The sequence below is a fragment of the Ranitomeya variabilis genome, chromosome 1 (assembly GCF_051348905.1).
Source record: "Ranitomeya variabilis isolate aRanVar5 chromosome 1, aRanVar5.hap1, whole genome shotgun sequence".
Taxonomy (NCBI): domain Eukaryota; kingdom Metazoa; phylum Chordata; class Amphibia; order Anura; family Dendrobatidae; genus Ranitomeya; species Ranitomeya variabilis.
Genome location: NC_135232.1, coordinates 593,167,228 through 593,191,289, shown reverse-complemented (window position 1 = coordinate 593,191,289; position 24,062 = coordinate 593,167,228). Strand labels below are relative to the sequence as shown.

Here is a 24,062-nt window from a genome sequence, read left to right as displayed (position 1 = left end):
TTACACTTCTGGTCCCAGTTCAAAATTTGTGTAGTGAAGGTAGAGCAGGATTGTGAATTAATTTTGTCGTTATTTTACTGTGATCGAGATATACATACCCAGTCTAATACATTGGAGAACGTCATCAATCACTAGGATGAGGGGCTACATTGTTTAAATGTCTCTTTTATATTTACTCTGGGTAGGAGCATTTGGGCCCTCAAGGTCCTTTTACGCGGTCTGAAAATAATCTGAATAATTGGTCATATTAAATGTTCATTCCCAATCACTGGTCCATGAAAACAGGGCATCAATCAGTTGATGAACAAGTCGATCACATGCAGGCCTAAAAATGATTGTTCTTGGCAACATATCTTCATAAGTTATTGAAATGATCATTTGTTTAAAAATGGTTTACATTGGGTAGTGAAAAAATGGCCTTTAAAGAGGACATGTCACTTACCATAACTACAGTACAGACCAAATGTTTGCACACACCTTCTCATTTAAAGATTATTCTGTATTTTCATGACTATGAAAATTGTACATTCACACTGAAGGCATCAAAACTATGAATTAACACATGTGGAATTATATACTTAACAAAAAAGTGTGAAACAACTGAAATTATGTCTTATATTTTAGGTTCTTCAATGTAGCCACCTTTTGCTTTGATGACTGCTTTGCACACTCTTGGCATTCTCTTGATGAGCTTCAAGAGGTAGTCACCGGGAATGGTTTTTACTTCACAGGTGTGCCCTGTCAGGTTTAATAAGTGGGATTTCTTGCCTTATAAATGGGGTTGGGACCATCAGTTGTGTTGTGCATAAGTGTGGTGGATACACGGCTGATAGTCCTACTGAATAGACTGCTAGAATTTGTATTATGGCAAGAAAAAAGCAGCTAAGTAAAGAAAAACGAGTGGCCATCATTACTTTTAAGAAATGAAGGTCAGTCAGTCCGAAAAATTGGGAAAACTTTGAAAGTGTCCCCAAGTGCAGTGGCAAAAACCATCAAGCGCTACAAAGAAACTGGCTCACATGAGGACCGCCCCAGGAAAGGAAGACCAAGAGTCACCTCTGCTTCTGAGGATAAGTTTATCCGAGTCACCAGCCTCAGAAATCGCAGGTTAACAGCAGCTCAGATTAGAGACCAGGTCAATGCCACACAGAGTTCTAGCAGCAGACACATCTCTACAACAACTGTTAAGAGGAGACTTTGCGCAGCAGGCCTTCATGGTAAAATAGCTGCTAGGAAGCCACTGCTAAGGACAGGCAACAAGCAGAAGAGACTTGGATGGGCTAAAGAACACAAGGAATGGACATTAGACCAGTGGAAATCTGTGCTTTGGTCTGATGAGTTCAAATTTGAGATCTTTGATTCCAACAACCGTGTCTTTGTGCAGAAAAGGTGAACGGATGGACTCTACATGCCTGGTTCCCAACGTGAAGCATGGAGGAGGAGATGTGATGGTGTGGGGGTGCTTTGCTGGTGACACTCTTGGGGATTTATCAAAATTGAAGGCATACTGAACCAGCATGGCTACCACAGCATCTTGCAGCGGCATGCTACTCCATCCGGTTTGCGTTTAGTTGGACCATCATTTATTTTTCAACAGGACAATGACCCCAAACACACCTCCAGGCTGTGTAAGGGCTATTTGACCATGAAGGAGAGTGATGGGGTGCTACGGCAGATGACCTGGCCTCCACAGTCACCAGACCTGAACCCAATCAAGATGGTTTGGGGTGAGCTGGACCGCAGAGTGAAGGCAAAAGGGCCAACAAGTGCTTAGCATCTCTGGGATCTCCTTCAAGATTGTTGGAAGACCATTCCCGGTAACTACCTCTTGAAGCTCATCACTGTGCAAAGCAGTCATCAAAGTAAAAGGTTGCTACTTTGAAGAACCTAGAATATAAGACACTAGATGGTGGCCCGATTCTAACGCATTGGGTATTCTAGAATATGCATGTCCACGTAGTATATAGCACAGCCACATAGTATATTGCCAAGCCACGTAGTATATTGCCCAGCCACGTAGTATATTGCCCAGCCACGTAGTATACTGCCCAGTCATGTAGTATACAGCACAGAGCCACATAGTATATTGCCCAGCCATGTAGTATATTGCCCAGCCACGTAGTATATTGCCCAGTCACGTAGTATATTGCCCAGCCACGTAGTATATAGCACTGCCCATGTAGTATATTGCCCAGCCCACGTAGTATATTGCACAGCCCATGTAGTATATTGCCCAGCCCATGTAGTATATTGCCCAGCCCACGCAGTATATAGCAATGTGGGCATCATATCCCTGTTAAAAAAAAATAAACAAAATAAAAAATAGTTATATACTCACCTTCCGGAGCCCCCGCATCCAAGCGAAGTGGTTACAGACGCTGCTTGTGCCCTTCGGTCTCAAGAGCGCACTGCGGTCTCGCAAGATGATGACGTAGTGGTCTCGCGAGACCGCTACGTCATCATCTCGCGAGATCGCAGCATGGACCGGTTACCGGAGCGTCGCGAGAGGGAAAGGCCTGTTGACGATCCGGGGGCCGACGGACGGTGAGTATATAACGATTTTTTTTTTAAATTATTATTATGTTTAACATTGGATCATTTTACTATTCATGCTGCATAGGCAGCATGAATAGTAAAAAGTTGGTCACATAGGGTTAATAGCAGCGTTACCCGAGTGCGTTACACTGCGGTCAACGCTGCCATTAACCCTGTGTGAGCACAGACTGGAGGGGAGTAAGGAGCGGGCACTGACTGCGGGGAGGAAGGAGCGGCCATTTTTCCGCCGGACTATGCCCGTCGCTGATTGGTCGTGGCTGTTTTGCCACGACCAATCAGCGACTTGGATTACATGACAGACAGAGACCGCGATCAATGAATATCCGTGACAGACAGACAGACAGAAGGACGGAAGTGACCAGACAATTATATAGTAGGATAATTTCAGTTGTTTCCCACTTTTTTAAGTATATAATTCCACATGTGTTAATTCATAGGTTTGATGCCTTCAGTGTGAATCTACAATTTTCATAGTCAAGAAAATACAGAAAAATCTTGAAATGAGAAGGTGTGTCCAAACTTTTGGTCTGTACTGTATGTAATTTTTTTTAATCTGATGTAAAACCCGCTGTTCTCCTGAATAAGGCAATGTTTTTCTTTTGTCCCTTTGCCTCTCTGTTACTAAGATACGGCCCTTTCTTTCCTGTATATAATCTATTCTTCATAGCCAATGAGGTGTGATCCTCATGACCACAGAGAAAAGATGATGACCATGCCCCCTTATCTAACAAGACTGGATTTACATACAAGAAAGAAGAGGCCATATCTCAGGAATAGAGAGGCACGGGAACAAACGAAAAACATGACTGGATTCAGGAGAACAACGACTTTTACATCAGGTTAAAAAATTACATATTTATGGCAAGTGACAGTTTCCCTTTAAGTGAATGTTAGATCACTTATTTGGGTAGGAATTTTGCCCATCCAAAGTCAGCCTAAAAAAATCAGTTTACAGGGACTGATTTCTGTGCAAACTGATCGAAGATCAAGCAATCGGTCGATCAGTGCCAATTTAAGTGGACTTTCGGGGTGGATAGAAAGCATATGGCAACAATCTATTGTTAATACAATTGTTTGGGCCCCAAAGAGCTTGTATATTGTTGGAAGAAAATCCCCTATTTATATGTGGAAACGTGCTGCCTACAACGATGTGACCAGGAGGTGGATGTTTGCACAGGCTTGTTATCAGCAACAATCCTTCTTACAAACACAGTCGATTATTAACATTTGTAAAAGGTTCTGTATTCTATGGACCATAAAGCGTTCTGTCCCAGTGGGGCATGGTACATTAACCAGTGCTACCACCTTTTGTTCTAGTGCACATATGTCAAACTCTGGCCCACAGGCCAAATCTGGCCCTCAGGGTGAGCCTATTTGGCCTGCGACACTAATCTGTATGGAGCACTATATGGGGGCATTTTATTGTATGGAAAGCAATGTGGGGCCATTATACTGTATGGAAGATTATGTGGAGCCATTATACTGTATGGAGAACTATGTGAAGCCTATAATACTGTATGGAGGACTATGTGGGGTCCATTATACTTGATGGTGAACTATGTGGGGCCTATTATACTGTATGGAAGGCAATACAGGGCCCATTATACTGTATGAAGCACTATATGGTGTCCATTATATTGTATGGTGCACTACATGGGACCATTATACTGTATGGAGCAGTATGTGGGGCCAATATACTGTATGGAGGACTATGTGGGGCCATTATACTGTATGGAGGCCTTTGTGGGGTCCATGCTTTGCAGCGTGGGTTGGGGGGAGGGTACAGTACGGTCATCATACCATGCGTGTGGAGGGTACTGTGGAAGAATTCACTGTGGGGAGATCATGCTGTTTTCGGGCACTTTTGTTTGCATCATACCGTATTATCTGTGTTATTCAAGGGTTTTTTTTATCCTTTGTTACTCGTTATTTAAATTAGGCCATTGAGCCATATGCTTTTTACTGCTCTTACATATTATATTATTCCAAAATGCTTAGATAATTAAAATGTACTTTGTTAGTGGGACAACCCCTTTCAGTTTGTTTTCATATGAAAAGATTAATCGTTATGCAGCACCCCAGAGTCCTGGTTGTTGCAGTACTGTGGCTCCGCCACTATGGGGAGCTATGGTACGTCTGATTGCACTAAGGAGTTTCTCTGACCAGGTACACTCTCACCACACTTCACACTCCGGCCACCAGGGGGGGTGGTCCTATCTAGTAGGCCACTCCTCACAACTCTGGTAAAACTGGGGGTTGGACAGGAAGACAGGGAGAAGTAGCTGGGAAGAGCTAGTGAGAGGACCTGTCAGGGATGGGGATCCTGGCAGACTCCTCAGAGCAGAACTAACCAGCAAACAACGGGAATACAGAAAAGGAGAATACCAGCAGGGGTTTTGTTGAAAGAGGCAGCACCTTGCTGAGGCGCAAACAATCGGTGGCCGGAACGCCGAGCAAGTAAGAGACTTTAAGTACATTGCAAACCACGGCAGGACAGCTAATTACAGGTTGGCTGTCTCACTTAACACCTAAGCAGACAACGGAGGCAGCTGTGGGAGAGGGGCGACTCTAGAGTCCCGGAAGAACTCCAGGCCTACCCCGTCATACGGGTGCGTCCTACCATATCACCTGGAGGACGGAGAACGAACAGTAGAGACAGAAAGAAACAGTTGTGAGGACTATCCCGGGAGCTCAGCAGGGAAGAACTACAACACACAGCGCTAGAAGGTAGATACTGATTCCCACCTGTGAGGAGAACTCCTGATGTGTCGTTGGACCGGCCGGTCTCTGAAAACCCAGTTAACAGCGCTCTGGACTGAGGTCTCCAACATCTTCAGTAAAGAGGTAAAGAGACTGCAAACTGGTGTCCTCGTTATTTACCGCGACCTGCACCGTTACCACACCACTTATTGCACCGGACGTCCCCCATTGACAGACAGGGCCACGGACCGGGTCTAGCCACCGTGACAACCCCAGGACTGAGACCTAGAGGCCCGGCTCCGGGTACCCCTCGGCCCTGCGGCGGTGTGGGGGCGCTCCAACTTGGCGTCACGAACAGGATTTACTTAAGCCTGAAGAATCAGGTCATGTGTGCCTTGGAACTGTGAGTTATTGTGCTTGGACTGTACTTTATTGAAAAGACTGTGCTGTGCCATTTGCCGCCAAAATTCGCCATTGCCGCGCGCGGAGGGAGGAGCCTTAGCTACGTGGGCGGGATCAGCCAAAAGAAGCGCGGAACGGAAAGCGCGGTGAGGCGCCAATCCCGGAAGAGGAACTCCAACCTCCAGCAGGTTAGTGGGAGGAAGGGACGGCCATGTCCGAGTCGGGAGGAGAGGAGGTGGCGGTCGCAGCCGCGGACGCAGGGGCAGCTCCGGTCCCCGCAGCGGGCGAAGCCGCGGCCCTAATACCACCACTGACTGCCGCAGAACCCGCTGCCCCCATCAGCCAGTCGGACACTGCCGCTAATGCAAAAGCCATAATGCCCTTCTCCATGCCCTACCTGCCCGGAGCGGCCTGGCTCCCACGATACTCTGGGGAGGCGCATACGTTCACTGACTTTAAAGAAGGGCTCTGCAGCCTGCTCGAGTTCTATCCCCTAACCGAGCCCCAGAAGGTCCATATGATAACCGGCCAACTCTTTGGGGCGGCTCTGAGGGAATTGAAATCCTGGCCCGCTGAGGATAAAGGAACTGCACAACAGATTTTTGCCAAGCTTAAAGCCACCTTTGACACTCGCACTGCTACAGAGATTAAACTGACTTTTTATGGATGCAAACAAAAGTCACAGGATAGCTTGCGGGACTATGCCCTTAATCTCCAGGAAGCGATGCGGGCCATTAAGCAGAGTGACCCCGGCAGCATGCAGGATGAAGATAAAATCCTGAAGGAGCGGTTCATTGAGGGGCTCCTGTGCAGTCACCAGCGGGGCCAATTGCACTTTCTGGCCATGCAAAATCCAGACTTGACTTTTGCGCAGTTTAAAGATAAAGCTATCCAGGCATTGCAGGAGCGACAGCCCAGCCGCGCAGTACCACCCAGGCGCCCCGCTCTCACATACCACCAGGAGGTGGCATCGGATACCCCAGTTGCCGCGGAGGCCGACGCCCAGAGCTTCGAGGATGACTCCCCTGCAGGACTTCGTCTCCAGATGCAAGAGCTAACCAAGAGCGTTGCTGCCCTGGCCCGGACGGTGCAGTCCCTACAGGAGGCCCCCAAAGAGAAGATCCAGTTGGCTTCCAGCCCGGAGGATGTCCCTTGGATGCGACAGAGGAGGACTCCGCCGACCAGGAGCCGGCCCGACGATCGCTTCCACCAGGATGGACGACCCATCTGCCGCCGCTGTCACCAGGTGGGCCATCTTGCAAGGTACTGTCCTTTAAACGAGCAACCCCTGGGGCAAAGGGCCAACCCCCAGGAGTAGGACGGTCAGGCCCGCAGCATTGGAGAACCAAGTATATTGGAGGACGACCAGTTCTCCCTGTAGTGATTGATGGAATCCCCTTGAATGCTTTGCTGGACACCGGTTCTCAGGTGACGACTATACCTTACGTGCTCTACAAACGGTATTGGGAGGACGCTGATATTACTCGTGGCCCTGATGATGATTTCACCATAATCGCCAGTAATGGTCAGCCATTGCCACAAGTGGGGTATAAGGAGGTCACCATCAAAGTGGGGCGGGTGGAATTGAAAGCCCAAGGGATTGTGATTGTAGATATTGATCGTCGAGAATGTAATCCCATGATGACTCTTGGTACTAATGTTATAGAAAATTGTCTTGCAGAAGTGATTGTTTTGTTGCAACAGGTGGCAGAAAACGCTGGCCACAGTGAGCAACATGCCCTGCAGAAGGAAATCACAGCTCTGATGCAGAGACAGCAGGTAGAGCTGACTGGTGGTGAGATTGGTCGTGTCACTGTAAGTGATTCAAACCCCATCGCGATACCTCCCAAGAGTGAAATGTTAATATGGTGTCGAGCAGCCATAGGCCTCAGGGGTAAGGACTACCAGGCCTTGGTAGAACCTGTATATTCAGACAATAGGCCTACTGTTCTGACAGCCCGGGGGGTGGTAGACGTCCGACAGGGGAGAGTGCCTGTACGTGTCCTCAATTGTGGGGAGGAAGAGGTCCACCTAACCAAGTATACTACGCTCGCCAAACTGTTCACTGTCAATAATAGTGTAATACAGACACCTGAACCCTTGGGCCCGTCAAACGTGGCGGAGAACAAAGGTTCTGCAGAGCACTCGAAAGATTGGTGTCGGGAATTGCATGTGGGCACTGACTCTACCCCATCTCATCAAATACAGGGGGCTTACAGGGTGGTACACGAGTACGAACAGGTATTCAGCAAACACCCCTCAGATTTTGGGCAGGTGAAAGGGATCCAACATCACATCCCCACGGGAGATCATCGACCCATAAAAGAGAGATATCGCCCTGTACCCCCAGCTCATTACCAGTGTGCCAAGGACATGTTGCGGGAAATGAAGGAGGCTGGGGTGGTGAGAGACAGCTGTAGCCCCTGGGCGGCTCCGTTAGTCCTTGTTAAAAAGAAAGATGGTACAATGAGGATGTGTGTTGATTACAGACAGTTGAATCGCATTACACATAAGGACGCATACCCACTGCCCAGGATAGAGGAGTCTCTGGCTGCTTTAAAATCTGCTAACTATTTCTCTACCTTAGATCTCACCAGTGGGTACTGGCAGGTTCCTGTGGCGGAGGCGGACAAGGAAAAGACGGCCTTCACGACGCCAATGGGCCTCTGTGAGTTCAACTACATGCCCTTCGGATTGTGCAATGCTCCCGGAACGTTCCAGAGGATGATGGAGAGCTGCCTGGGACACCTGAACTTTGAAACCGTGCTGCTATATCTGGATGACGTCATAGTCTTCTCTAAAACCTACGAAGACCATCTGAAGCACCTGGCCGAGGTGTTTGAAGCCTTGTCCAAATTCGGCCTAAAAGTGAAACCGTCCAAGTGTCATCTGCTGAAACCTAAAGTGCAGTACCTGGGCCATGTGGTGAGCGCTGAAGGAGTGGCCCCAGACCCCGACAAGGTCACAGTGATCCAGGACTGGCCAAAGCCTAGTGACCTCCACGAAGTCCGGCAGTTCCTCGGGTTGGTAGGTTACTACCGGAGATTCATTAAGGATTTCACCAAGAAGGCCGCACCCTTGCAAAATCTGCTGGTGGGCCAACCAAAGAAGACCAAGGGGAGGAAAACCCCCTTTGATTGGAACGAAGAGCTGGAGGAATCCTTCACCTGCTTGAAGTCGGCGCTGACGGGGGAAGAGGTACTGGCTTACCCCGAATACGACCAACCGTTTGTGCTGTACACAGATGCCAGTAATGTGGGACTAGGAGCCGTGCTGTCTCAGGTCCAGAACGGCAAGGAAAGAGTGATCGCTTACGCCAGCAGGAAACTCCGTCCCACGGAAAGGAACCCTGACAACTACAGTTCCTTCAAACTGGAATTCCTTGCCTTGTCTGGGCAGTGACGGAGAGGTTTAAGCACTACCTGGCTTCCGCGAAATTCACCGTCTTCACGGACAACAATCCGCTAACGCATCTGGATACCGCCAAACTCGGGGCCTTGGAACAGCGGTGGATGGCCCGGCTGTCCAACTATGATTTCACCATCAAATGTCGGGCAGGGCACCAGAATGCCAATGCCGATGCTTTGTCCCGAATGCCCAATTTACCAGAAGTGGGAGAAGACCCGGAGGCACTTGAAGAGGTGGAGCTGCCTGCCTTCCATCGCCCCAAAGCCACTCAGAGCTCTCACCATGTGAAGAACAGGCACAAGAACCAACCGGATGCCACGCTGAATCCCCTGCCCCACCACGGATGGGCAGAAACCCAGGATAGTGACCCCGCGGTCCGTCAGGTGAAGGAGCTCTTGACGCAGGCTGGGTTGCACCCTGGCCCAGATGATCCACAAGAAACCCAACAGCTGTGGAAGGGAAGAAGCAAGCTGTTTATCCATGATGGCAAGCTGTGCAGGAGGAGCATCGACCCACGTACTCATGAATTGGTGTGGCAGATAGTGGTGCCAAGGCGAGATGCGCCCATGGTTCTGGGAGCCTACCATGATGGAGCCGGACACTTCGGATGGAAGAAGCTGGAGAAGCTACTCCGAGGGAGGTTCTATTGGATTGGCATGAAGAGAACCATTGAGAAGTGGTGTCGGGAGTGTGGTCCATGTAGTCTGCGCAGAAAGGACCGTGACAGCCAACGGGCCCCCCTGCGGCCTATCATCACCAAACGGCCGCTTGAACTGGTCGCGCTGGATCATGTGAAGCTGACACCTAGCCGGTCGGGCTATATCTACGCCCTTACCATCGTGGACCACTACTCCAGGTTTCTGGTGGTTGTGCCTGTTAAAGATCTAACGGCCAGGACTGCCGCCAGGGCCTTCCAGCAGCACTTTTGTAGGCCCCATGGCTACCCAGAGAAGGTACTGACCGACCAGGGACCTGCCTTTGAAGCAGAAGTATTCCAAGAATTCTGCCAGTTGTACGGGTGTAAGAAGATCAGAACTACACCGTACCACCCTCAAACCAACGGGATGTGCGAGAAGATGAACCAGGTAGTAATCGATTTATTGAAGACCTTGCCTGTGGAGGAACGGAATCTGTGGCCGACAAAGTTGCCTGACTTGGTGGATATGTACAACCACATCCCAGTAAGTTCCACCAACTGTACTCCAGCGTACCTGATGCGAGGAAGGTCTAGTCGGTTACCCGTTGATCTGGACATGGGGGTCCTAGTACCCGAAGATACCTCGCCGGATGCGGATTGGGATGCAGAAAGGCAGCGAAGGTACCGCGAAGTGCAAGAGTGTGTGGAGAGAAGTCTCGCCCAGGCTAGGCAGAGGCAAGAAAGGGACTACAACCAACACGCTCCTGCGATTCCCCTGTCACCTGGTGAGCAAGTGCTTAAACGAAAGAGGAGGTTACACAAGCTCGATGACCAATGGGAAGCGGAACCGTATACCATCTTGCCATCCGACTTCGACAACACTAAGGTCTGTCTCATCAGCAAGGACAAAGGGGAGACCTCGACAGCGGTATCCAGGGATCACCTTAAGGTCTGCCCCGATAAATTGAAAGAGAGGGGCACGGCCCCAGAAATCTCCCCGCCGGTGGAAAAGGAGAAAATGTTCCATACTGTCCTTGGTGACTTTCCCCAGTCCTGGACTCTGATAAACCAAGCCGTTGCGGTACCTGTTGTAATGTTTGAACAGCCGGACCCGCCAGAAACAATGGTGGAACCAGATCATCCGGCCCCGCAACCTCAACAAGCCTTGCCTGAAGAAGCCATGCCAACCGTTGAACCGGCAAATCCTCCCTCTGCTATCAGTGAGCCTGCCGTACCCACTGTTGATAGCAGCAGCTCTGAGAGCCCCAACCTGCCAGTGCTACCCAGACTCACTAGAAGTGTAGTTAGAAGACAGCGCACTACACCAGCGGTAGCAAGCTTAGCGGGCCCTGTTAGGCCAATAGCAACCCCTGCGCTGCGAAGGTCCACACGCAGCACACAGAACCAAACTCCCCTCCGCTGCAAAATGTGGAGGTATTGATAAGGGCTGCTATTTCATTAAAAATGTTTGTATGCATATCTTTTTGTTACAGGTTGTTAAAATGGACAATAGAGTAATGGACAGTGAATTGCTCAAAAACTTTCATAAGGGGGACCCCTTTGTTTACCCGGGGTCCCCGCTGTTTCAACCACTGAACTGAGAGTCATAAACTGTGCATGACCTAACTTTTGCAACGTTCAAGAATCCTCACCTCCCGTAAAGGGAAGCATTGTTATGTTCAATTGTTATGCTATTTCAAAAGTTTGTGTGTTTCCTGTTAACATGTATTATTGTTCTTGTTTTCCCAGTCCCGGAGTACTGGATTTAACCGGGGGGGAGTGCAGCACCCCAGAGTCCTGGTTGTTGCAGTACTGTGGCTCCGCCACTATGGGGAGCTATGGTACGTCTGATTGCACTAAGGAGTTTCTCTGACCAGGTACATTCTCACCACACTTCACACTCCGGCCACCAGGGGGGGTGGTCCTATCTAGTAGGCCACTCCTCACAACTCTGGTAAAACTGGGGGTTGGACAGGAAGACAGGGAGAAGTAGCTGGGAAGAGCTAGTGAGAGGACCTGTCAGGGATGGGGATCCTGGCAGACTCCTCAGAGCAGAACTAACCAGCAAACAACGGGAATACAGAAAAGGAGAATACCAGCAGGGGTTTTGTTGAAAGAGGCAGCACCTTGCTGAGGCGCAAACAATCGGTGGCCGGAACGCCGAGCAAGTAAGAGACTTTAAGTACATTGCAAACCACGGCAGGACAGCTAATTACAGGTTGGCTGTCTCACTTAACACCTAAGCAGACAACGGAGGCAGCTGTGGGAGAGGGGCGACTCTAGAGTCCCGGAAGAACTCCAGGCCTACCCCGTCATACGGGTGCGTCCTACCATATCACCTGGAGGACGGAGAACGAACAGTAGAGACAGAAAGAAACAGTTGTGAGGACTATCCCGGGAGCTCAGCAGGGAAGAACTACAACACACAGCGCTAGAAGGTAGATACTGATTCCCACCTGTGAGGAGAACTCCTGATGTGTCGTTGGACCGGCCGGTCTCTGAAAACCCAGTTAACAGCGCTCTGGACTGAGGTCTCCAACATCTTCAGTAAAGAGGTAAAGAGACTGCAAACTGGTGTCCTCGTTATTTACCGCGACCTGCACCGTTACCACACCACTTATTGCACCGGACGTCCCCCATTGACAGACAGGGCCACGGACCGGGTCTAGCCACCGTGACAACCCCAGGACTGAGACCTAGAGGCCCGGCTCCGGGTACCCCTCGGCCCTGCGGCGGTGTGGGGGCGCTCCAGTTATATTTGATAATAAGGAAAAACTTCCTCAATTGTAGACATTTTTTAATAAATACCAAGGTTGGCCGAGACTTTGTCCAAGCTTTTAATTTTGCTCCTCTGTGTCTTTGAGTTGGACATCCCTGATCCAGTGATCCGCTCTGATATGCCAGATCTAACACAACCACGTGAATACACCCAACACCTGGCAAACTACTAGTGTCTATTGGATCTGTTTCCACCTAATCCCAAGTTTTAGGGGCCACGTTGTCTCCCCGAGTGCACCACAACATCTGGCTTGCCAGCGCCGCTTTGATATTGTTCAGAACATCACATTGTGCTCCAGACTGGTGGAAACATGTCAGTCGTTGACTCGCACCATCCCTGTCACCGGTTCAGAACATTCTTTCTACTAATACAATAAATTATCTGTGAGATACGTCTGTGGCTCGCGGCCCTCTCCCAGCACAAGGCATTGCTTTATAACATTGCGGCTCAGCAGTTGGAGAGGGAGAGAAATTCCTGAAAAAACCACATAATAATTCCTACTCGGAGGCACATTGACAGTGTTTTGTTTTCCGCTATATGACTATAATAGGCAATAAAGCATATTTCACATGGATGTGACCACCAGGTGGCAGTGTGGAGATATTCTGATGTATGCAAATGTAGCTGGTGCCATTCCATCATGATCTTCAGCACTACTTTACGATCAGCCTCGTAAAGATATGGCAGAAGGTTCTGCCCTTCCAAACTGTTCCAACCATGCTGTACGCTTTTAGTATCTCATTAGTAAACATATTTCTGGAAAAAGTAGTTTGAATGACTCTTGTGCCATATGCTAATTAGCTCACAAGAATCCGCTGGGAGTGTCCAAGCCACCTGTTGAATCCACGCCAAGCCAGCCCCCTCTTCCTTTGACCTAACGGATAGTCTCTTGCGTTATCCACAACCCACTCAAAATCCCCCATTTGCATGATAAAACTTACAGGACCGACCCATTTTGGGCAAAGGAATCAACATTAGAGATGAGCAAATCGATTCGCTGGACCCCGGTTGAGCAGTCATGTCTGTATCCCTGTGAAAAGCGCACAAACCGGATGCCTCTTCTGATTTGTAGGTCCTGCACAACGTCACTCCACAACAATGACGCCACTCCAAGCCCCCAAATCAGGATAGTCAATAGGGATCCTGGAAGGCAGGAGGTAGCTTGCGAGGCTCCCATCTGGTGGCTACAGACTACCAACGAGGCTGCTGTAACAGGGCCCTGCGCATGCATTCTCTCATCTCCCATCAACATCCTTCTGCGCATGCGCCGTAGATTTTTATCAAAGTGTGGATGATGTCATCCACGTCAATCAAAGGGCTGGTGCAAAAGCGGCAGCTTGCCTGGTCTGGCGGGAATACCCAGGGGATGACTGAGAGCTGATTGGTCGGCTGGAGAATAACTGATGTTGTGCAACTTTAAAGCCGAACCCTCACGGTATGAAGTTACCCCTCGCGTTTTGTAGCACAGGCGATGCCATCTGGCGACAATATCGATGTACCCACCCGAGATTATTAAAAGTGCAATCCCCCTTTAAGACACATTATCAATCTTTTTCACATTTCCTATCCTCGGCTCCTCCTGATCAGGGCCACAAAGGGTTACCACGCAGAGACTCCGCGCCAAGTCCTCGCTTCCGCAGTACGAGCTTTTTTTTTTTTTTTTTTTTTGTCGTCAGTGATTTTTCTTTTCCACAATTAATTTAATTGACTGAGATAGGTAAGGAAGCGGAGCTAAGGGTGCACTTAAAGTATGCTTTTAGTAAATTAAACTTTTCGGGATCTGTAAATTAAAAAAAATATATTTTGTTTTAACTTGTAGCCTCCGAGAATTGGCGAACGATAAAACTATCAGATAGATTACATCAAGTGCTGAGAATGGAGCTGGGATACTTGTACGCTCTACACGACTACGAGTCAGGATGGTCTTAAAGGGGTAGTCATTCTTAAGGGACATTCGATCATTTTTGGACCTCTTGACCAATGCCAATCCCACCAGAGACCTTAGAGCCAACTATTGGTACTGCTAGGAGGAATCAATAGCATTGTTCATCCTGATCTTCCTGATTCAAGAGTACAATTTCTACCTTACTTTTAGACCCAGAGAGAAGGAACCTTAGAGTCCATGGAAAATTGGGTGAACACCTCTATGGGGTTGTTGCCCAAGTTGGTGGCAACTGAAAAAGAGATGAACGAGGGCATCTCAAAAAAGGACAGAAATGCCAGGATTAGCTAAGGGCTCGAGCTGTAACGTGTCAATAGGTCTTGGGGCTGCACATATTCTAGGCGTTGGGCCTGTGCCTGGCACCGCAGAACACTTACCCAGGAATCCTAAGATGCTAAACAATGGCGCTTTATGATGGGAGAGGGATTCTCTTCTGCGCTGTTTAATGTGGCCGATGGTGTAATATTATACCCCGGGACACGAATACGATTGGCAGGCTTTATATGGCTATGCTCAGTTATTTGAAAAGAACAAAATAAAATACAAAATGTAAGACATAATTAACTTTAATTGGCAAACATTTTGCTTTTCTTTATGTGTCCCCAAATAATCCCCCATGAACAGTCGGGGTAAAGTCTTCCACACCGTAGAAGCCTCATAGGGTCCTATAGTAGCGCGAGGGGCAATCAATAACCTGTTAGCCCCCAGGCAGCCAACCTCGGAGACTGAATCAAGCTGCATCTCTCTGGAAACATGACTGCTATTGATCGGCCTGAATGTTTGCTGGAAGGGAGGGAGCGACTGCGTTTAGCCCTACAGTTAACGCCAATTACTCCCTGTGGGCTGCCTGAGAATGAAATGGAAAGAGCTTAGACTGATTGCCACCGCGGCACCCCCCTATATCCTCACTTTGGGGTCCCAAGTCCCAATACAAATGACATGCACATCATAAATACTATGATATAAGAGGTCCTGTCACTCATCATAAATATGTAATTATTTTTATCTGGTGTAAAAGCCTCTGTTCTCCTGAATCCGGCGAGGTTTTCCTTTTCTTTCTGCGCCTCTCCGTTCCTGAGATATGGCCCCTCCTTTCTGTATATAAAGCTACTCTTGTTATCCAAGTGGGCATGGCCATCATGAATACGCCCACGAGTTTGATCACCATGCCCACTTCCCTTCATATCTCAGGAACAGAGAGGCGCAGGAACAAAAGGAAAACATCACCGGATTCAGGAGAACAGTGACATTTACACCATGTAAAAAATGGATAAAAAAATGTATGACAAATGATCGGTCCTCTTTAAAGGGATTTTCCATGTTTAGTGTGCTCAGTTGTAGCTCAAGTGGTAAATGCAGTCATCTCACTTGTAGCTGGCTGTTCCATTGCGTTTCTAGTTCATTAATTCATGATGAGGATTTAATTGCTGGTCACATGTCTGCAGACATTGGGACTTGTGGTCACCGAAACACGGATGATCTATCTGTCGCTGGTATGGTCATGAATTATTTACCAGCTGAAATCCACCAGTTTTACATGACATTAGTCACACCAGATCAGATACAGCAGTGCGGCCTAATAACTCTCCTGCCTACAGCAAAGGGAAAGTCGTGTGCTTGATTACAACTATGATGGGACCCAAACGTTGGGGGGTCAACATCTTAAGGCTGGGCTCTCCATAATAGGTTCTCCATAGGGTGACCTGCCAACAATGAAATACTGGGTGAAAGTGGGCCCGCTAAATGGTCCCTTTATGGAATTAAGGGGTATGTTTTGAGGTCTAAAAATTTTCTAAAGATCTGTCCTGAGGTCCGATAATAACAGATGTCAGATCGGGGGTCTGACATTAACCTATGGGGTCTGAATATATTTAGGAGGTCTAATATTAATATATAGGTTTGGACAGGGGACTGATATTAATGTAGGGGTGTGATCTTGCTCTCATATTAATATAGAGGTGTGGGCTCATTTTTAGTGGTGTGGTCTGGGCGACTGATAAATGTAGGGTTGTGGTCTGAGAACTGATAATGTAGGGGTGTGGTCTGGGTCTCATTAATATGGGGTGTTGGTTTAATATTTAGGGGTGTGGTAAGAGGACTGATTACTTTATGGGTGTGTGATCTGAGGGACTGATAAATATAGGGGTGTGGTCTGGGAGCTGATTAATTTGTGGGTGTGGTTTGGGGGTCTGATATTAATAAGGAATGTGATCTGTTTCTGATATTATAGGGGTATGGTCTGGGTCTGATTAATATAAGGATGTGGTCTGATATTAATATATAGGTGTGTTCCATGGGTCTGATATTAACGTACGGATTCTGATCAGGGGTTTAATTATAACTTGGGGGTCAGATATCAAAGTAAAGGTCTGTTCTGGGGTCTGATAATAATTTAGAGGGTCTGAATATATTTAGCAAAAAGTGTGATCTCGGGGGTCTGAAATTAACTGTCTGATGGTAATATAAGGATGTGATCATAAAAATAGGGGCACTAAATATATTTAGGGGGTCTGGTACTGGCATAGGAGAGGGTCTCAATATATTTAATCACATCCTTTTATAAAAACCCCTCCTATTTTTGTATCTTCCTGTGAACGGCTCCCCAAGGATCACACACACGTAGTAAAGGTTCATTTTTAGAAAAAATATTTTGTCCTCCCTTCATCAGAGGTTATATTAACTGTACAGGATCTTAGGACCTCTATACCTGCTTTACTGCCAAAATCTTTTTTTAATGCTTTTTTTATACCCATAGTACCTACGGACACCGTACAGCGCATTCAGCCGTCATGTAGTTCTGGTCAAATGATGCTCTTTTTAGTAACAATTAAGGCCATGTTCACACGATCCTTTTTTTGATCCTTTTTTTTTCAGGTCCTGATTTGGAAAACCCGCAGTGCAAAACTGCACTGCTGATTTTCCTGCAGTTTCTTCTGCAGATTCCTCTGCGGGTTTTCAACAGCACTTTCCTATTGGTGCCTGTTGAAAACAGGAGCTGAATCCGCAGAAAGAAGTGACATGGTACTTCTTTTTTTCTGCAGGCAAATCCGCGCTGTTTTGCCTGAGAAAAAAAGGATAGTGGGCACAGCGGTTTTTGTTTTCCATAGGGTAACATTGTACTGTACCCTGCATGGAAAAAGGATGCGGATCCGCAGCCTGAAAAGCGCTGCGGAACAGCAGCAAAAAAAGGATCGTGTGAACATAGCCTTTGCATTTGAGTTTATTCATATGTTATATCTAGTCTTGTATTTTATGTTGTTACTAAGCTTTTTTTATTATCATTTCAGCCTTTCAGCCGCGTTTCCTCCAGGAGCCTAATGACCAGACGGTGGTAGCCGGGCAGAGAGTTGTATTGACATGTGTGGTGCTAAATTATTCGGGGATCGTGCAGTGGACCAAAGACGGCCTGGCACTCGGTCTAGGGAATCTAAAGAGTAAGGCCTGATTTTTATTTTTTTTTATTTTGTTCTTTTTGTTTTACATCTTTTATTAAATTTGGGGTATTTCAGCCTATCCAATCCGTAGTTGTAACTGTTAGATCATTGTGGACCCTACCGCTCACCCGAACAAGGAACTTATGTCCCTAATTGTCCCTCAGCTGCAAGACCACAATATGGAAGAGTGAAATGGCAAATGTATGACACCAAATATACCCGAAGAAAGCATAGACCCGCACTTGTCTATCTCCATCAGTGGCATAGAGGAGAATGGAATGGTAGTGCGCATGCGCGACTTGCTGCTTCATTCAACTACTCCTGGCTAGATCTGTTCTAGATTAGTGTCTGTCCCATCAATCAGCAGAACAGAAGATTGCGCATGCGCTCCACCAAACTACAAACTAGATCAGTGTATGACACTACTATACCAGAAGTTAGTAGAGCCCTGCATTTCACACAAATTGGACCTTCTTTGTTGTGGTCTTGAAGTCAGGTAAAAATGGGTGAAAAAGCAGTACAACAATCCCCATTCTGGAGACCCCTACTCGAACGTTGAGCATGGCTATCTTCTTCAGTGTCATAAACTTGGACAGAGTGGCAAGGCGCATGTGCAACCTACTTTTCCATTCAACTCATCTTGGCTAGATCGCTGCTGTATCTGTGTTTGTCCCAAGATTTTGACCCAGAGGAGTTGGATGCCATTTTCTGTTTTACCAAAGATACCTGAAAATAACTGAGTGCTGTCATATAGACTTGAACGGAGTGGCAAGGCGCATGTGTGAGTCGCTGCTTCATTCAACTCCTCCTGGTTAGATCAGTGAGTGTCCTACCGCTGGGACCACCATCAATATGCAGAAAAGGGGACTTAAGTCCTCAGTTCTCCTTCAGCTGTAGGACCAGGGCCCAGAGAAGTAGGATCGGCGCAGCAGGTCACGCATGCGCGCTACCAAGCTATTCCAGTGTATGACGCCAGTGATACCTGAAGATAGCAGAGCCCTGCGCTCTGCTATCTTTATCCATGCCATAGTCTTGTATAGGAGTGACCGGGGCGATGGCACGACCTGAGGGAGGAGGATGAGGGAACACAGGTCTTTGTTCAAGTGGTTGGACACACACCAATCCAGTGGATTTATGAAGACTGGAATATGGTACCGCTTTAAGTCATAAGATTTCTAAAATTCTATTCAACGGGGCAAGTCACCCAGTTTTCTGAGTGGTAAGTTTGTCACTTTAAAAAGTAGGAACTGTGTGACAACCAAAGTTTTTCACACTTCGACAAACAGGGACTAAATTAAGGACTAAATTACAATTTTCATTTTATTGTGAGAAGAAAATTGTAACAATACATTGGTTAATGGCAGATTTGTTTAGAGGAGATGGCTCCCTATCCTCACAAGGCCCCAGCGAATACCTCATACATCAGGACTGGCTCTCCAAGCCTTCCCCATCCATCAATTACTGCCTCTTCTGCCCCCGCCAACTGCTTCTGCTCTACAAAACCGCAGGCAGCAATTTATCCCCCGGCCCTGCATACAGCTCCGGATTCTGCTGACTAACCAAAATTACTCCAAATGCTTCATTTTGTTGGCGTCCTGTTGACACCGTGATAGATGCCAAGAGCGGTGCAGCTCAGAGAGGCTCTGAATGGGGAGACCAGATAAGAGCCGGGGTTACAATCAGGTGTAACCCTTCTCTGACCCTTCCCCGCAATCAGCCACGCTGCATGTGGCTACCTCACTCATATTTATTCGCATCAGAGAAAAATCCATTTAAGGAACTATCTATAGAATTTCTGGATATTATTTATGACATTCTTCATTGCGATAGTTATAATAAAATATACCGTAAGCTGACAGCAGAGATATTTATGCATGAAGAGTACAGCAGAGTTAAGCAGAGGTGCTTTAAAGAATTTGCCATCTTCATGAAATGATACCGCCAGATAGTTCTTGTAAATACAAAAATACAGACCCTTTGGCAATTTACTGCTTATGAAAGTTTTCAGCCATTCATGAGATATTAACACTTTTCTTTTGTTCACAGCTTGTTGCCTTAGAGACCGACCACCTCCGCCAGACAGCATAACATTTGCCGTGTTTACAGGCTTTTTTCTGTTGAGCTTGTAAGCACTGTATTAAAGTTGAACAGCATTGCTGGAGAATACTATTACGTCCTAATCCCCACCAGCTCCATCACAATGCTTACAAGCTGGACAGCAGTGGTGGTCGGTCTCCTAGACAACAAGCTATAAAAATAAACATTGTTACTATCTCAAAAAAGGATGCAAATTTTAATAAGCAGTAAATGGCAAAAGTGCTTGTTTTTACAGGCTCTCTCCAGCAGTACGTCTATGTGAAGATGGGATTAAGCCTTTAAGTGTGTGCTGCTTTTCCTGATGGGACACAAAGGTTCGGACTGGATAAATCAGACATGTTGCAGTAGCAGTAGTCTATCACAAACTATAAGCACTGGTTTGTTGGTGGATCCCATGAAAGTCAGCTGCGGCAAATTGCAAACAAATATTACTTTTGGCTGGGGGGAGGGGTGATATCAAGGACCTTATGCCAGTATTTTGGAATTAGATCATTAGGGAGAATGGGGTTGCAAACCACCAATTAAGTAAATCCTGCCCTCTTTGATTTTGCTCTTTTTAGCAGTAATTCAAATAAATTATATGCACAAGACACAAATTCTCATAGGAACTTACCATCATCCCAGGAGGAATTTGGAGGGCAGTAGTAACTAGCATAGTTTTAGTAGCCTCAACAAGCCCGTTAGCCATACTTCACGGCTCTCCCAGGAACATTTGAGAGGTTCCAGGAGAAAAGAGAAAACTTCCGTACCCTCAACAAGCCCCTTAGCCATACTTCACGACTCTCGCAGGAACATTCAGGAGGTTCTAGGAGAAAGGAGAAGCCTTCAGTACCTGGTTGAGAGGCACCTTCAGTACCCTCAACTAGTCCCTTAGCCAAATTTGACAACGCTCCTAATAATGTTAGGGAGGTTGAAGGAGACAGGAGAGGCTTCCATTACCCTCAATAAGCCCTTTAGCCATACTTGACAAATCTCGTTGGAACGTTTGATAGACTCCTGAAAAAATTAGAGAACTTCAGTAGCCTCATCGAGCCCCTAAGCCATATTTAACAACTCATCCAGAAATATTCGGGAAGCTGTCATAAAAATGAGAAACCTTCAGTACCCTAATCCAACCCTTGACAACTTTCTTGCAAAAATGTCTGTAGGCTAATGTTTAAGAGACACCTTCAGTACCCTCAACGAGCCCCTTAGCCATACCTGACAACTTTCCCAGGAAAGAGGTTCCCTTGAAAAAATTGAGACTTCAGTACCCTCAACAACCCCCTTAGCAATACTTTTAATTTCCGCAAGGAATGTTTAGGAGGTTCCCGGTAAAAGCATAGGCCTTTAGTATCTGTCCCTTGACAACTTTATTGGGAACGGTCAGGAGGCTCTTAGTTAGGAGACAACTTCAGTACCCTCAACAAGCACCTTAGACATTATTGACTTCTCTCCCATAAACGATCAGGAGGTCCCAGGAGAGAGACCTTCAGTAGCCTCAACAAGACATACTTGACAACTCTCCCAGGAAATAGAGAGAAAGGTCAACAAGTGTCCCAGGCTCTGATAAACTCTTCCAGTAATCAGCGATGCTGGAGGTTTTCTTGTTCCCCTTTGCCTCGGAGAGGTGAGAACAAGGCATTGAGAGGGTGTTGATTGGTCACAGGACATATGAGTAATTGATGTGGCCTGTGTAAGTTCCCAGGTCCAAAAGTTTCCTACTCAACATTTCCCGGATGCCAGCTTCCATATTTGGCAAGACCAGTGGTTGACCACACATGATCATATACATCCACCTGCTTCGGAAACCTTACCTAATTTTACATGCGGCGTCATTTCCAAATGTCCAATCACAGGAAATGGGCCTATTTGGGAACACCCGGTCTGTAAAATACACATAAGCTCATACTAATGACATTTAATGTACACGGACTCATTATCAAACAGGTAGAGCCACATTTCTATGCCAGTCTTTGCCCTTTTTATGTTGCACGGCCTTGTGTAGGTGCATCTGAAGGCCCGGGGGGTGATATTCTCACGCCCTGCTCTTCATAGTAAAAATATTTCCCACATGAAAGCCTTGAAGGCGTCACCCTGACACAGGGTCGCTTTGGTGATATGTATCCAAGATATGTTAATATCTGATGTGAGTAATGGGATTTTATATCCAGCTCACAATGGCCCCATTAATGTAGAAGTCGCCCACATAAAATCGGGGCAGCCCTTTTGTGGGTAGAACCAATATTTATCAGAATTCGCCCCGTGATTAAATTATGTGTAATTACCTATTGAGTTTAGTTTTCTAAAATGTTTAAAGTGATCCCATATTCCTTACAGGGATTGTCCATTTAAGAAAATCCAATATATTAGGACATTTTGAGTCAGCAGAGGTGAGGGTCGCTTGGCCAGAGGAGAAGAAAGTTATAAAGAATGTCTCTGCTTCTGGAGATGTATAGAGATATGAATGGATATGGTGTAATATTTCCCTTCCTCTGTGGGGCACTGCAGGGAAACTGAACACTTACTGCCAGGTTTTACCACAGGTTACAGCTGATCGCCGGGGGGACGTTTTATAGGGGCAATCCCATTTTAGTAAGTGATGGCAGGCACTCAGCTATGTGGAACATGGGGTGCCCTGACTCATCTGGTGAGTCAGCCGCTGTGAATAGGCAGAAAATGACTGGCTAGATGGGCGACTCGCTTCATTTACTTGGGAAGCACCTGGGCCATTCAAATACCAGCACCCAGGTGGCACATAGCCTCCTATCTATAGGATTTGGCTAAACCCCAGATGAAACCCACTGTAAAACATCTTAGTCACTGACTAGGGATATTTATGCACTCTGGTGTAATGTTACGCCACAACGTAATACGGCGAATGTCTGGCTGTAGACTGGGATGCTCTATGGCTTTAGTCTGCATCGATCAGTTGGCTGCAGCCTGTTCTATAACAGCACCGTAATATCAGAGACAATGGTCTGAAATGACACCCCGCATATACTCTCCATACATACAACCGATATACCGTGCTAATCTGGTGTAATACTGCCACCTATAGGCACAGCTTGGAACTGCACATATCCACGATACTAGGTAACATCACGTCCAGACGCAGAAAACTGTCTGATATAGAAAACGATGAGCAACATTGGACACCAACTAATAAGGCCGCCATATTTACACGATAGTGTGTCTATACTCCGCCATATCGTTTGTCCGGTAAATTGAATATCTTGTCTCTCTCTTCTTTCTTCGCAGTCTGGCCACGCTATCAAGTTGTCGGAAACCCAGAATCTGGGCTATACAATCTGGAAATCACCAACGCCAGCATTGAGGATGATGCAAATTTTGAGTGCCAAGCAACCGAGGCCGCCTTGAGATCCAAAAAAGCGAAACTGACCGTGTTAAGTAAGGATTTAACGATGTCCTAATTTCAGCTATGGAGCGCTGCCGCGTATATCGCAGATCAGAAATCCCCAAAGGGTCCTTAGACGAAGGTTTGGCAGTGCCGTCAGTCATCCGCTGACTGATCTCGATGGGAATATTGACCGGCTGAGTTGGATTTGTTTTTTCGACTGGTCGTTACTGCTTCCAACAAGAGAATCTTGCGCCAAAGATGTCTCTGTAATAAAAGATCAATTGCCCATGAACGGTATAGGATTAAGGATGGAACCACATAATGTCAAGAGGTCCTGCAGCAGTTCTGTTTCAAGAACCTTAAAGAATAATTCTTTAGGTCTTCTCTAGTCATTGATGCTTTGTCACACCTAAAATGGTGTTGTGTTTACCCAGTGGGTGCAGCTCCTACCCCACCTCGCCAGGTTGTCTTTTTTTTTTCGGTGCAGTCCAGAACATGCCGCAGCCTGAACGGCGACAATTAGCAGTCAGCCAGGCAGAAAGGCTTCCAAGTGCTTGCCCTCCCAGTAACAATTTAAAGGATGGAGAGAGCAACAAAGGCTTCATTGTCCAAGGTTTCTCCTCTGTGAAATCTCAGGATATTTTTTTCCCTCTCACCTATTTCACCGTACACAGCTTCCCGCAGTCACAAGCCTTGTTACCGACACCTCAATGCCCCATTTGTCGCTAATAGAAGAACACCGTTTTCAAGTCCTGTGCTAAATCCTC

The 24,062-nt window shown here is 47.0% G+C and overlaps 1 protein-coding gene across 1 annotated transcript in view; it reads left to right on the top strand.

Moving 5' to 3' along the window:
* Window positions 1-24,062, top strand: part of KIRREL1 (kirre like nephrin family adhesion molecule 1) — a 292,167-nt gene that overhangs the window by 223,336 nt on the left and 44,769 nt on the right. Inside the window, exons 2-3 of the mRNA XM_077258547.1 lie at window positions 17,712-17,858; window positions 23,196-23,345. Of these exons, the coding sequence (XP_077114662.1) occupies window positions 17,712-17,858; window positions 23,196-23,345 (297 nt within the window). The remainder of the gene's footprint in view (window positions 1-17,711; window positions 17,859-23,195; window positions 23,346-24,062) is intronic.